The 11775-nt window shown below is 53.0% G+C and overlaps 3 protein-coding genes across 3 annotated transcripts; 2 read left to right on the top strand and 1 right to left on the bottom strand.

Annotated features, from left to right (window-relative positions):
• Positions 1-1448: 1448 nt before the first annotated feature.
• PUNSTDRAFT_137734 (uncharacterized protein) lies at positions 1449-4640 on the bottom strand (the record flags this gene model as incomplete). Its single annotated transcript, XM_007387391.1, has 9 exons — positions 1449-1476; positions 1528-1578; positions 1633-2042; positions 2097-3514; positions 3564-3670; positions 3722-3853; positions 3920-4074; positions 4127-4357; positions 4410-4640. 9 exons carry the CDS (start codon positions 4638-4640, stop codon positions 1449-1451), a joined length of 2763 nt encoding a protein of 920 aa, XP_007387453.1.
• Positions 4641-5812: 1172 nt separating this feature from the next.
• PUNSTDRAFT_137733 (uncharacterized protein) lies at positions 5813-6637 on the top strand (the record flags this gene model as incomplete). Its single annotated transcript, XM_007387390.1, has 4 exons — positions 5813-5839; positions 5886-5949; positions 6007-6439; positions 6511-6637. 4 exons carry the CDS (start codon positions 5813-5815, stop codon positions 6635-6637), a joined length of 651 nt encoding a protein of 216 aa, XP_007387452.1.
• A 1639-nt stretch (positions 6638-8276) lies between these two features.
• PUNSTDRAFT_137732 (uncharacterized protein) lies at positions 8277-11396 on the top strand (the record flags this gene model as incomplete). The annotated part of the gene is made up of 10 exons (XM_007387389.1): positions 8277-8432; positions 8770-9144; positions 9203-9396; positions 9445-9601; positions 9650-9810; positions 9860-10254; positions 10304-10480; positions 10543-10678; positions 10734-11125; positions 11179-11396. The coding sequence occupies 10 exons, from the start codon at positions 8277-8279 to the stop codon at positions 11394-11396; spliced, it is 2361 nt and encodes a 786-aa protein (XP_007387451.1).
• Positions 11397-11775: the final 379 nt, after the last annotated feature.

The following is an 11775-nucleotide window of genomic DNA, read 5'->3' as shown; positions in this document are numbered from 1 at the left end:
AATTTGCGATGATGCTACTGGATTGCGCCACAGCTGCCATATTGCTCCAGATTGTAATTTACTCGCCGCCCTTCTGTCATACATCGCCCGTGTCATACATGTTGCGACCCACGCACTCTCGCCCCTGTTATACATACCTCGGCAACAATTTCTGTACTCCGCCCCTCCCGCCTCACCTGCCTCGACCAGTCATACAATTTGCGATAACGCTACTGGATTGCGCCACAGCTGCCATATTGCTCCAGATTATGATCTACTCGCCGCCCTTTCGTCATACATCTCGTGATTCGCCCATCAGAGCTTGTGTCATACAAACCTCGCTAACAAATCTCGACTTCGCCCACCCGGATAGCCCGCCCTGCCTGTCATACACATTGCGACACTTCCAAAACACGCTTCGATGATAATTCTTCAAATTGTCATACAAACACTCGGGCATAATGACAGTGCTTGCTACCCTCTCGGATTGCTACCTTCTCTGTCATACATCTCGCGACTCGGGCAGCAGAGCCTGTATCATACATACCTCGCTAACAAGCCTCGACTTTGCCCACCAGGATAGCCCGCCCTGCCTGTCATACACATTGCGACACTGCCGATACACGCTTTGATGATAATTCTTCAAACTGTCATACAAACCCTCGGGAATAATGACAGTGCTTGCTACCCTCTCTGCTTGCTACTCTCTCTGTCATACATCTCGCGACTCGGGCAGCAGAGCCTGTATCATACATACCTCGCTAACAAGCCTCGATTCTGCCCACACAAATGGCCCGTCTTCGCGTCCTGTCATACACATTTCGACACTGCCAATACACGCCTCGATCATAATCCTCCACCCTGTCATACAAACGCTCATTCCCCTCTGTAATACATCCCGTCACTCGTGCAGCAGAGCCTGTCATACATACTTCCCTAATAAGCCTCCACTCTGCCCACCCGAATGGCCCACCTTCGTGTCCTGTCGCGTCCTGTCATACAGATTTTGACTTTGACGGAACTCTGTGTACATGTGCAGTACGTTAATGCTATACTTCGTAGACACCTATGGTCAACGGGTTAAGGCACGCCATCTTACCCTGCTACGTTTTTGCCTTAACACGGAGTTCAATCCCGACGCGTGCGCTGGACTCTATCATCCCTCGTGTGTAGAGTCATGTCACTTGCCCAGAGCACAATTCCAGGTGAATCATGAGTTCACCCTTTTGTTACGCAATGCACAACACTATGATACATGGACGGTGGCATAGGAAGCTACCAAAGGATGGGAGAACGACGATTTTTTGTACTGTGACAGTTCATGGGTATCTAAGGAAGAATGCGCAATAACTATCTAAGGAAGAATGCGCAATAACGGAACACGGAGACTGGTGGTGACGAGTGGGGCACGACAAGAAGTTCAAGATGATACGAAGAGGTGGTGCGGAATGGGTAGGGACGACAGAGTTTCACGCGGTCTTGGACTTGCGAGTACGCCTAGCATATGTGGAATGAGAAAAACGATGAACCATGCCGATGGTAACTCACTTTGCAGGGACGTCGTTTTCATCGTTGATAGCAGCCGTCTTCGCGGAACGTCTGTAACAGAAGGAGTTGAGCGACCAGAGCCCCGCATAAACACACGAAACCTACTTTTGAGTACGCCGCGGTTCGTTAATGTCCGCGGTCGCGGGCGTCTTGGTTGCCAATGTCAAGACCCAGGTGACATCCTCGACGGCCTCGAGTACTTTGACGTTGACCCCGCCCTCGTTGCGGGCCATGGCGCCAAGGAAAATCCAAACCAAAGTTAGTACGACGACGACGACCCCGTTTTTGCCGTTCTTAATTTCGGGGAAGGTGGTGCTCTGACCACGGGGAACTGCACGTGAAAGTGGTGCACTTGGGCGGCAGCGCCAGCTCGGCTGCAACGAGATCCACCACGCATTCCAGGAAAAAAAGTCCTTTTGAGGTTCATTGCAGGTGACCATGTATGTCGTGCGCTTGGTGTTGTTGATCCACTTCGTGGTCATCGACGGACGCATTAAGGACTTCGTAACGCTGTTCTGAACATGGATTGAGTGCCAGTGAAGTCTGTTATGGGGCAGTACTCGACTCACCCGGCTGAGGAATCGTGCCTTTGCCTCAAACAGGATGTAGGCTCGAAGCATGTTGACGAATGCGGGCTCGGTCACCGCCTCCGCAAAAAAAGCAACTGCAGCCGTGAAGTATTCGGGAAGGTCCTTGGACAAGCTGATGTTCTTGACGAGGTCACCAGTCGGCTGAGAGAAGTCGAGAGTAAATCCCTCGGCACCTGTAATTTTGAGCTTCTTTGGCCGCGAAGATGCCCGGGTCTGGATTTTTTTTGCTGAAGGCAGAGCGTTCTCCTCTTCGTCCAGATCTGAGTATGTCACCGAGAGGACGGGATGATCTGAATCATCCTCTGACACAGATGGTCGGACGGCATCGCCCTGAGAGTCGACGGTTGGGCCGCTTGCGGCGATCTCAGCCGCAGCGGGGGCAGGGACAGACGAAGAGAGGGCACTGGCAGGCTGCGAGGGAGATGTCGTGGACGAAGGGGTTGCGGGATCGTGAAGAGTCGATGTTCCGACTGCAGCGCCTGCAAGACCGATGCCGACAGAGCCTGCGATGACCTCAGGTGCAGCTGGGCGAGGTTCAGAGAGGGCGGTGACTGATGAAGAAGAAGCATTAGCAGGCTGCGAGGAAGGCGCCGTAGGCGAAAGGGTTGCGGGGTCTTGAACAACCGGCGTTCCGTTCGCATCACCTGCAAGACCAACGTCGCCGGAGTCTGAAGCGACCTCAGGTGCAGTTGGAAGAGGCGCCGTGAGGACCGTAACGGGTGGAGGGGAGGTGATCGCAGGCTGCGAGGAAGGCGTCGTAGGCGAAGGGGTTGCGGGGTCTTGAACAACCGGCGTCCCGATCGCAGCACCTGAAAGGCCGACATCGCCGGAGCCTGAAGCGACCTCAGGTGCAATTGGAAGAGGCGCCGTGAGGACCGTAACGGGTGGAGGGGAAGTGATCGCAGGCTGCGAGGAAGGCGTCGTAGGCGAAGGGGTTGCGGGGTCTTGAAAAACCGGCGTCCCGATCGCAGCACCTGAAAGGCCGACATCGCCGGAGCCTGAAGCGACCTCAGGTGAAGCTGGAATAGGCGCTGTGAGGATCGTAACGGGCGGAGGGGAGGTGGTCGCAGGCTGCGAATGAGGCGTCTGGGGCAAGGCTGCTTGGAGGTGCTGTTGGATCGGGACAGATGCTGGGGCTTCAATATGGGCGTTATCCGAGAATGAAATGAGTCCCAGGAGTTGAGGATCGATAGCGTCATCCACAGGCTTGTTGACTGGTTTTAATGCAGTATCATGTGGTCGCATAGCGACGGCGGCAGGAGGTGCACATCCAATCGGCGGTGTGTTTTCGTCAGCTTGCGGGAGGACCGTGGAAGAACTCGCGGTAGGCGCTGAGCCAGGCTTTGCGGAATTATCAGCCGCAACAACAACACGGCGGCGCATGCGTTCCTGCGAAGCTGCGACAGTGGTGAGATTTACGCACGTGGATGCAGATGCTATACTTACTGTATGAACCTTCACAGAAGGCGTGGAACACGTCTCGCCAGTCCGTCTTGAAGTCGGAGTTGACGTCGACGAACTCACATCCAAGGAGATTCTTGCCGGCGCCATAGCTATTGAGGTCGTCTGAGTGTTCGAACAATACAAACATGCAAGCAACTTACTACATGGTCTGGATTTCCGCAGTTTCTGAGCGCGGGAAGGGTCCGCCAACCATGATAGAGATTTGTAAACCGGTCTGTCGATGCCAGCTCTCTGCTGCTGCTGATATAGTATGCGGTAGATTATCGATAGCTCTGAGGGCAAAATGAGTACATGTATATTATAGACGGTAAATGTGTGCTTACTCCATCATGCGATACGCTCGTCGCATATCCTCCGTGTCCTGGACGCCAACCGGAAGGACTAAATCGTCCCTTTGGAGATAACCCTCTTTGCAATAGTCCTGGACGGCTTGAAGCGTCTCTGGATCGGCAGCGTCGAGATGCTGCTGGGCAAATTGCGACTGAAATTTGACCTAAAATTCACAGCATAAGCGAACGTGTAGTGTCGCAAAACGGCGCACGTACCTGTTGATCGGACGTCCAGCCCTCTTTCATTGCCTGTGCCCAGGCGGCCTTGTATTCCGCTTGCACATCTTCATTGTGATAGTACAGGCGTTGCCATGCTTGATACTCCTGAGGCTTCCTGGGTTTGGTCTCGAGAGAGAGCACACGAGATCGTACGGGACGCTTGATGCCAGGAATGTCAGGACCAGTGCCGCGCTCGCGGCTGTGGTTAGCGAACCAGGTCTTGATTTGCTGTGGGTCCGCGTCAGCGTCAATGCGTACTCTGAAGCGCTTTACTACTCACCGCCTTGCGTTCCTTATAGCGCTGCACAACATCCTCATGCACCCTCGCCTGCGCGACATCTCCTCCACAACTCGCTATCTCCTCTGGCGTCGGATCAATAGGGAAGTCCTTGAAGAACAGAGGCGAGATCTTCAACATGAAGTTAATCTTCGACTTGGTGGTCCCCCACTCGCTTAGATACTTCTCCATCCACTTATTCTCCTCCTCGGAGAATACACTGCATCGAGTCATGATCAAGAGCACAAGAAGGTACAAGTTCTCAAGGATGATAAGGCAAGTTAGACGAAAAATTGAGGGCGTATGACTGAACACGATAAATGCCTCCAGCGCCATTGATATACAGGGCATGGCCGATCCGTCGCACATTGCTTGGCCACCTTTCCGACTACAACAGCAAGTCGATATCCGACCCGTTGCTCAGCCCAGCTCTCAGTGATGGTCGTTCTCCGCCGACATCCGCCTAAATCATCTGCACAGATCAGCACATTGTTACAGGCTCCGCTCAGCATCGCGGCGTGCTGCACCACCCCTCCTCGTGGCGACAAAGGGTCGTAGAAGAATTTCAGCGACTAGACAGTGCACTTCCTAATGAGAGGTCCGTCTGGAACAGGCTCGAACCTTTCGCGTGTTGCGGAATGGTGCGAGGATCTCAAGGTAATCGGACTTTGTTCCATTGCCTTGGCCCCTCTTTCTGACGAGAAACGCAGGTCTGCCTCGGATGTGCTCTTGCCATGGCCATGGTCCGTTTCACTACTTTTCTGCCGTACACCTCCGCTGATCACGGCTTGATTTGTCTGCACGTATCTCTCAGCGCATCTGTCTCCCTCATGGTGCTGGATGTTCATACATGGTATTTGTAACAGCGCAGCCTTGTGCATCCCCACTCTATCCAACTTGTCAGGTAAGAATCCAACGCTCTCTGCACAATCAATCATAATCGACGCTTTGGCCTCGTGTTGTTCGAAGCTCAACTTATAGCGAGCGGGCTACTTCCATCCTCTTGTAGGATGTTGAATGACATGTTTGGTCGCGCGGCACCTGTACTGACAAATCGGGGCCAGAAGCACTCCGCGTGTCACCCTGCAACCTTGTCCAGCACCACCCTCTCGTATACCGCCGGTGACGATCACTTAATCCCCTGGTTATCTCCTTATTCCTAAATCCGTGGCCACCTTGTGGCACAGAGCGTGCATGACATCGCCAAAGAAGACCTTCGCGTCAACTTGCAAGGCACTTCAAGATTGAATTCAGCGCCCGGGCGTTATGCAGGCACGTTTCGCGCCGTGACAGATATACGCGGTCACCAAATCTTGCCATGAGAATCGGGATAAAGGCTGGCGACTAGGGTGCGTATCCCCAGTCTCAACTTCAACCCACTAGCTTTCCCCTCGCTTTCACTCTCAATGGTTAGGCAGACCATCGCCGCTATCGTGCGCCCATCCTTCGCTTAATATATCCGGCTGACACTCTCAACAGACTCCGGAGGAGTGTGACAACATTCTCGCCCAGATCAGCGCCCTGGTTGATAGGCTGCAGCTCCGTAAGTCATATGCTGTTGTACGCATCGCATGATATCGACAACTCATCAAACCAACAGGCCACGGCAACGACCTCAACGACCGCAACGGCAACGGCGTGGACAACGTCGTTGACAACGCTGACAACGATGACGGCGCATCCCTCGCCACAGCCAGTCGCCCCCCAACTCCGCCCCCCTCGGATGCCGGCTCCACTTCCGGTCGCGCGACCTTTGCCTTTGCGCGCGGTAACAGCGGTTCGGCCAACCTGAGTCCTTTGCGGGGATCCACCATCGCTGTGCAGACCTCTGGTCCCACCGTCGTTCCAATCCTCCCGAATGCGCGCTTTCTCCATGCATCCGCTCACGACTCTGCGATATTGACGGGACGTTATGCGTACTCTAGCGAGTATTGCGAGCCCATTCCGCCCAGCCCCGAGCCATGCAGGCCCGGCCGCTCTGTCGCCATCGCTCCGATCACGAATGGCCCTTGGTACGCAGTGGTCCGCGGGAAGTCAGTTGGGGTCTTCCATACCTGGTAAGAACTCGATCCCTGAATGCGTGCACAATTAACTGTTTCTTTAGGGAGACCGTTTCCCCTCTCGTCCTGCATGTCAGTGGTTCGATTTACCGCCGCCACCCATCTCGCCAGTCTGCAGAGCAAGCTTTTGAGGCGGCATTGCAAGCTGGCGACGTCGCGGTGGTTTTCTAAGCGTTGCGTGATGCCAACATTCTGCGGACCCGTCTTCTTGCGACACTGTATGTATTTGTAGATCACTCGAAGCGCGTTTCAGCCCGGTTTGCCGTCGTCTCTTGTCGAAAATCTCTCCATCAGCCCACTCAGTCGAATACACCTCGCCTTGCCTTGCCTTGTAGTATATCTTGCTGTGGTCTGACATGTACTACATAACGACCTACGTATGTAGCACAATATACCTTATTCAGCCGCCTCTGGATTTGCGAGAGAATGGAACGTCAGGACACGAGGCTCACATCCGGCAGGCCGGGGAGCAGATATTCGGGGCTGGTCCACAGTCCACAACATCTTAGCAGCTTTAGGAGCATTCCCGGCGCAGGGACTCCATGAGCTCCCCTTACTATAGTCTAAGTGTATCAATGTGCTTTGTGAAGTATGTATCCGTCCGGCTCACTCTTGTTTCCTGTGGAATAGCTCAGCCATCCCTACTCGGCCGTATACGACATTGCCCCGCTCCGTTGCAGATCTCTTGTGGATTCATATACTGCGTGATTCCCTACATACCCAGCACACTATAGTTTACTCTGCCGCCTACTGAATATGATGGGAGGACAGGTTATTGAGACGTGAGGCTTGCACGTCAGCCAGGCAGGGGAGTTGACGTTCGAGACGGCTCCACAGATCTGCAACATCGTAGCGGCTTGAGTATTCCCAGTGCAGGCACTTCATGAGCTCCCCTTCTATAATATAAAGTGTATCAGTTTACTTAGTGAAGTATGTATCCGTTGCGCTCATTATCGTTTCCTGTGGAATAACTCCATCATCCCTACTCAGCCGTATATGCCAATGCCCTGCTCTATTCCATATCTCATTCACGGTGGACTCACGCGTACTGCATGACTCTCTACATACTTAATACACTACAGCGTATCATGCTACCTCTTAATTTTGCTTGGACGACGGGCTATGTAGGCGCAAGGCTTGCACATCCGCCAGGCTGTGGAGCAGGCATTTGAGACGGCTCTATCAGTCAGTAACATCGCAATTGAAGTACACAAATTGTATCTAAAGACTCATCGTTGGAGATACTATGGATTGTTACTCGGTGTGTATGAGATATCTCGAACTTGAGGAGCCGTGATGATTGTAGTTGACGATGTGAGCTGCATCCTCTCATGCAATACAGCTTCTTACCTCCCCGCGCGCGATTACAACAGAAGTCTGAATACTTTGTGTATGCACTGGAGATCACGGAACTCTATATATGACTGTGAAATTACTAGCTCCTGATATGTACATTCATGGCATGAACGTATATTACCTTGCACAACATGAAGCAAGATGTTCGTGTCCGGATCGCGACGGCAGACAGTGCCGCATTTCGGTACTACAGCGGCACTGACATGCCGACTTCGGCCTCTCATTGCCGACTGCGGCATCGGAGTGCCGTCCTCGGCTTCTGAATACTGACTGCCAAACTTCCGCTATCGTCCAGCCTGCACCTTGCCATCGCCGCTGGTCTGATATGTCTAAACGGAAGAAACTGCCGACATTCACATCTGCTTCAGAGTCACAATTTCCAATCCCAGCTCGTGCGAGGTCGGTGATCTTGAAATCCAAGAAGAATGGCCGACTCAGTGCATCCGCAACCAACATGCCGTCAACATGCATGGAGACCCCAGCGGCACAGCATTCCAACGAGAGCAATCTAGCATCTGAGGGCCTTGGGCAAACTGACGGCGATGCAGATGCATCTCAAGCACGCAAGAAGGCGCGCAAGGGCACGCAGGCAGAGTCGACGACGATCGGGGTGAGTTGACTACGTCCGATCTATGCATCACCTAGTATCAACGAGATCTTCGTGATATAGGACCGCATGAATCGATGGATTCCGCACCGCGACGAATACCTTGACAACATACTCGCACACGAAGCTCTCCCGACTCCTCGCCCAGTGCCATGTGTTGGATGTTGTGACCCAGCGTCTATGGGCGTGTATCGCTGCCAAGACTGTTGCGGAGGTCGGGTGCTTTGCAAGGGCTGCATTCTGGGTGCTCACCAATGGCTTCCACTACATCATCTTCAGGTAGTTTTCTTTTATTCATCATCGTAAACGCACTCGCTGATGGCCACACATTTCTCTCTAGATGTGGGCAGACGGCTGTTTTCGCTCGGTTTCTCTTCAAGAACTTGGGCTGAAGGTGCAGCTGGGTCACCCCAATGGCAAATCATGCTGTAACTTCGTCAAAGGACACGCAAACTTTGTGGTCTTCGACTCCGAGGGGTACCACTCGGTCAACCTCCTGTTCTGTGACTGCAAAGTACCCGACACGCGCTCCCATAGGGACCAACTTCTCGACATCGGATGGTATCCGGCGTCCGTAATACAACCACAGACGGCGTTCACGTTCCGATTCCTCGACACTTTTCATCGTCTCACACTTCAAGGCAAGATATCACTCCACGATTATTACCTCTCGGTTATCCACAGAACCGACAACGCAGGTCTCCAACAACGAATTGTCAGTATCTCTCAAGCGCGTGTTGTTCACACCACTTATTTATAACTCATGGCTACAGTATCGGTATCACGAGGCGGCTCTCGCCGCACGGCAATACGCTCACCTGATGCAAGCAAAGCGAATGGGCCGCGGGCACGATCCCTCTGGTATCAGCGGCACTCAGCGAGGCGGCCTTGCGCTTCCCTGCCCGGCGTGTCCGCAACCAGATTGGAATTTGCCGAAGGGATGGGAAAGCGCTCCGCCGGAGATCAAGTGCGTTGCGATGCTGAAGGCTAGTCTGCGTTGGTAACCTTTTTACAGATGGCTATATGCATTATTTCTCGCACTGGACGCCTGCTTCAAGATGAAGAATAGAGACAGGAAGATCGATGATCCCGAGCTTGGGGGTGGTACGGGATATTTTGTCGATGAAGCAGAATATCAGGCGCACCTCAAACGGTATGTTGAGGAGCCCGAGGTGAGCAGCGAAGGTTGTCGTTCGAACTGTGCTAACTTTGGGGTGCAGAAAATCGATCCATGCGACTCCACATTCCACGCCATCAAAGCGGTGAATAGTAAGAAGGCATCAAGCGACGTCATGTCTGTTTCAGGCGTTGCTGCTGTCAAATGCGCCAGACACGCGTTGATGGTGCCGAACGGCGTCGCAGATCTCCAACGCGGTGAGAAGTACGTATTCAATAATTCCGTCTGCATGTCGAAGGCTGACTCGTTGCAGATATGTCACGATGGACTGGATTTTCTGGTCCAGCCTTCTTCTGGTCGGGGCGATGCTTCCTGTCATTGCGAGCTACGACATCGCATGCCAATGGAAGCAGAACCTTCGCCGCCGACAGTCGAAGCTTCCTGCGTCCTACGCAGCACTCGCCGTCATCGCAATACGATTCTTTATACCGAATTTCCATATCAACGGACATAAACTGAAATGTCAGACCGAATTCTATTTTCTCCTGCACGAGGACGTTGGACTGACCCATGCCGAGACCGTGGAGCAAGAATGGGCACACATCGGCGGAGTCGCAACAATGACTCGTGATATGGGCCCATCAGCTCGACACCATACACTTAACGACCACTGGACGTTCTGGAACTTCCGCAAGATTATAGGATTCGGTATGCAGGTTACCTCATTCTCATTCCGCTGTTCATTCCTTGCCGCTAGGAGACTGGTTCTATCGGTCGCTCACCAATACCCAAGATGAGATGCGGACACATCAAGAAGTTCTTCACGAATTTACGGAACGTTTCTCGAAAGAGACTATTCAGGACTGGGAGTTGATGATACGGCGGTGGGAGCAAGATCCTAAACAGCCAAATCCTTACGAGGAGATCGAGGAAGGTAACGTCTTGTTTGACTCTCCGTCCATGGCACATGTGCACTAACCTATGTCGACAATTCAGCCATCAATGTCAACAAATTGCGTGGCGAACTCGCTAAGGAGGATGCAGCAGAGGCAGGCCAACCCGACGCAACGGCACTACACGCGACATCCGGGAATATGTTCGTCCATCAAACCTTCTGCCTCCTTGATCAGCGGTGAGTTCTTGATATGGTCCGACGCGGTCACAACCGTCCTGACCTGAAACGTTAGTCGCAAACTCCGCCAGCACGCGGTGGATACCAAGGCCCATGCTACCGAAGCTGCAAAGGCCACATTGCAAGAGCGGCGCGCAGCATTTCGCCGCCGGGTCTTCGAATTTTACCGAATCCAGAATATCTACATGCCCGGGTGTATAGAGGAGCGCACGTCTCAACTGGGAGAAGACGACCTTGGCTCGGGTGACACAATTAACGCCGAAAATCTCCCGATTCTACTTCCTTCGGACCTCAAGGCCATGCTGCGTAGCAAAGGATGCCTTCCGGGGATTGTCGACACCGAGAAACGCTACGCCGAGGCCTTGTTGAAGGATAGCTTAGTCAATGTGCGGCGCTTTCAGCGCCTTGTGGCGTCGGTACGACAGAAAATGAAGCATACTGCCGGTAGTAAGTTGCTAATTTTATGCAGTCGTGCCCGAGAACTCATAAATCCGGCATAGGTCAACGGGAGGGAACGAGGTCCCGGTCCCTCATGGATACGGTAGCTGCGAAGCTCAATCGCGCATTCGACACGTATGGGTCGGCGTATACCGCGATGCGATCCCTAGACCCACACGGACCCTGGTCTCTACGCTTCCGGGAATTACGCCGCGAGGATCTTCGTGGCCCACGCCGTCATGACAACAGCGCATACTCTGAAGAGCAGCCCTCGGTGTGATGAGAAGAGAAGGACAATTTATTTTCGCATTTTTCATTTCTAAATATGGACTTATCATTTTCCTTTTCCCACCTTTCCTTTTCCAAAGTCACGTGACCTTCAGTGGCAGCAGTACAGCATCATTGACACTGCCCTGCACTGCCTTGCACTGCCTTGCACTGCCTTGCACAGCCACCGGAGTTTTGTTCCGCTTACTCATGAACAATGACTCGTTATTCCTTCTAACTCCTTGATTCATAATCCTGACCCACCTAAGTGGGTCGGTCTTACTCATCCTTGTGCCCTGCATGTGATTCTCTTGTACTATTCTTGGACCATGGATTTGTGTATATAAGACCCCTGTAGCTCGCCCTAAGTCCCCATCTCGACCTCTTGTGTC

Source organism: Punctularia strigosozonata (genome assembly GCF_000264995.1).
Source record: "Punctularia strigosozonata HHB-11173 SS5 unplaced genomic scaffold PUNSTscaffold_13, whole genome shotgun sequence".
NCBI classification, from domain to species: Eukaryota; Fungi; Basidiomycota; class Agaricomycetes; order Corticiales; family Punctulariaceae; genus Punctularia; species Punctularia strigosozonata.
This window is presented reverse-complemented; position numbering and strand designations above follow the sequence as displayed.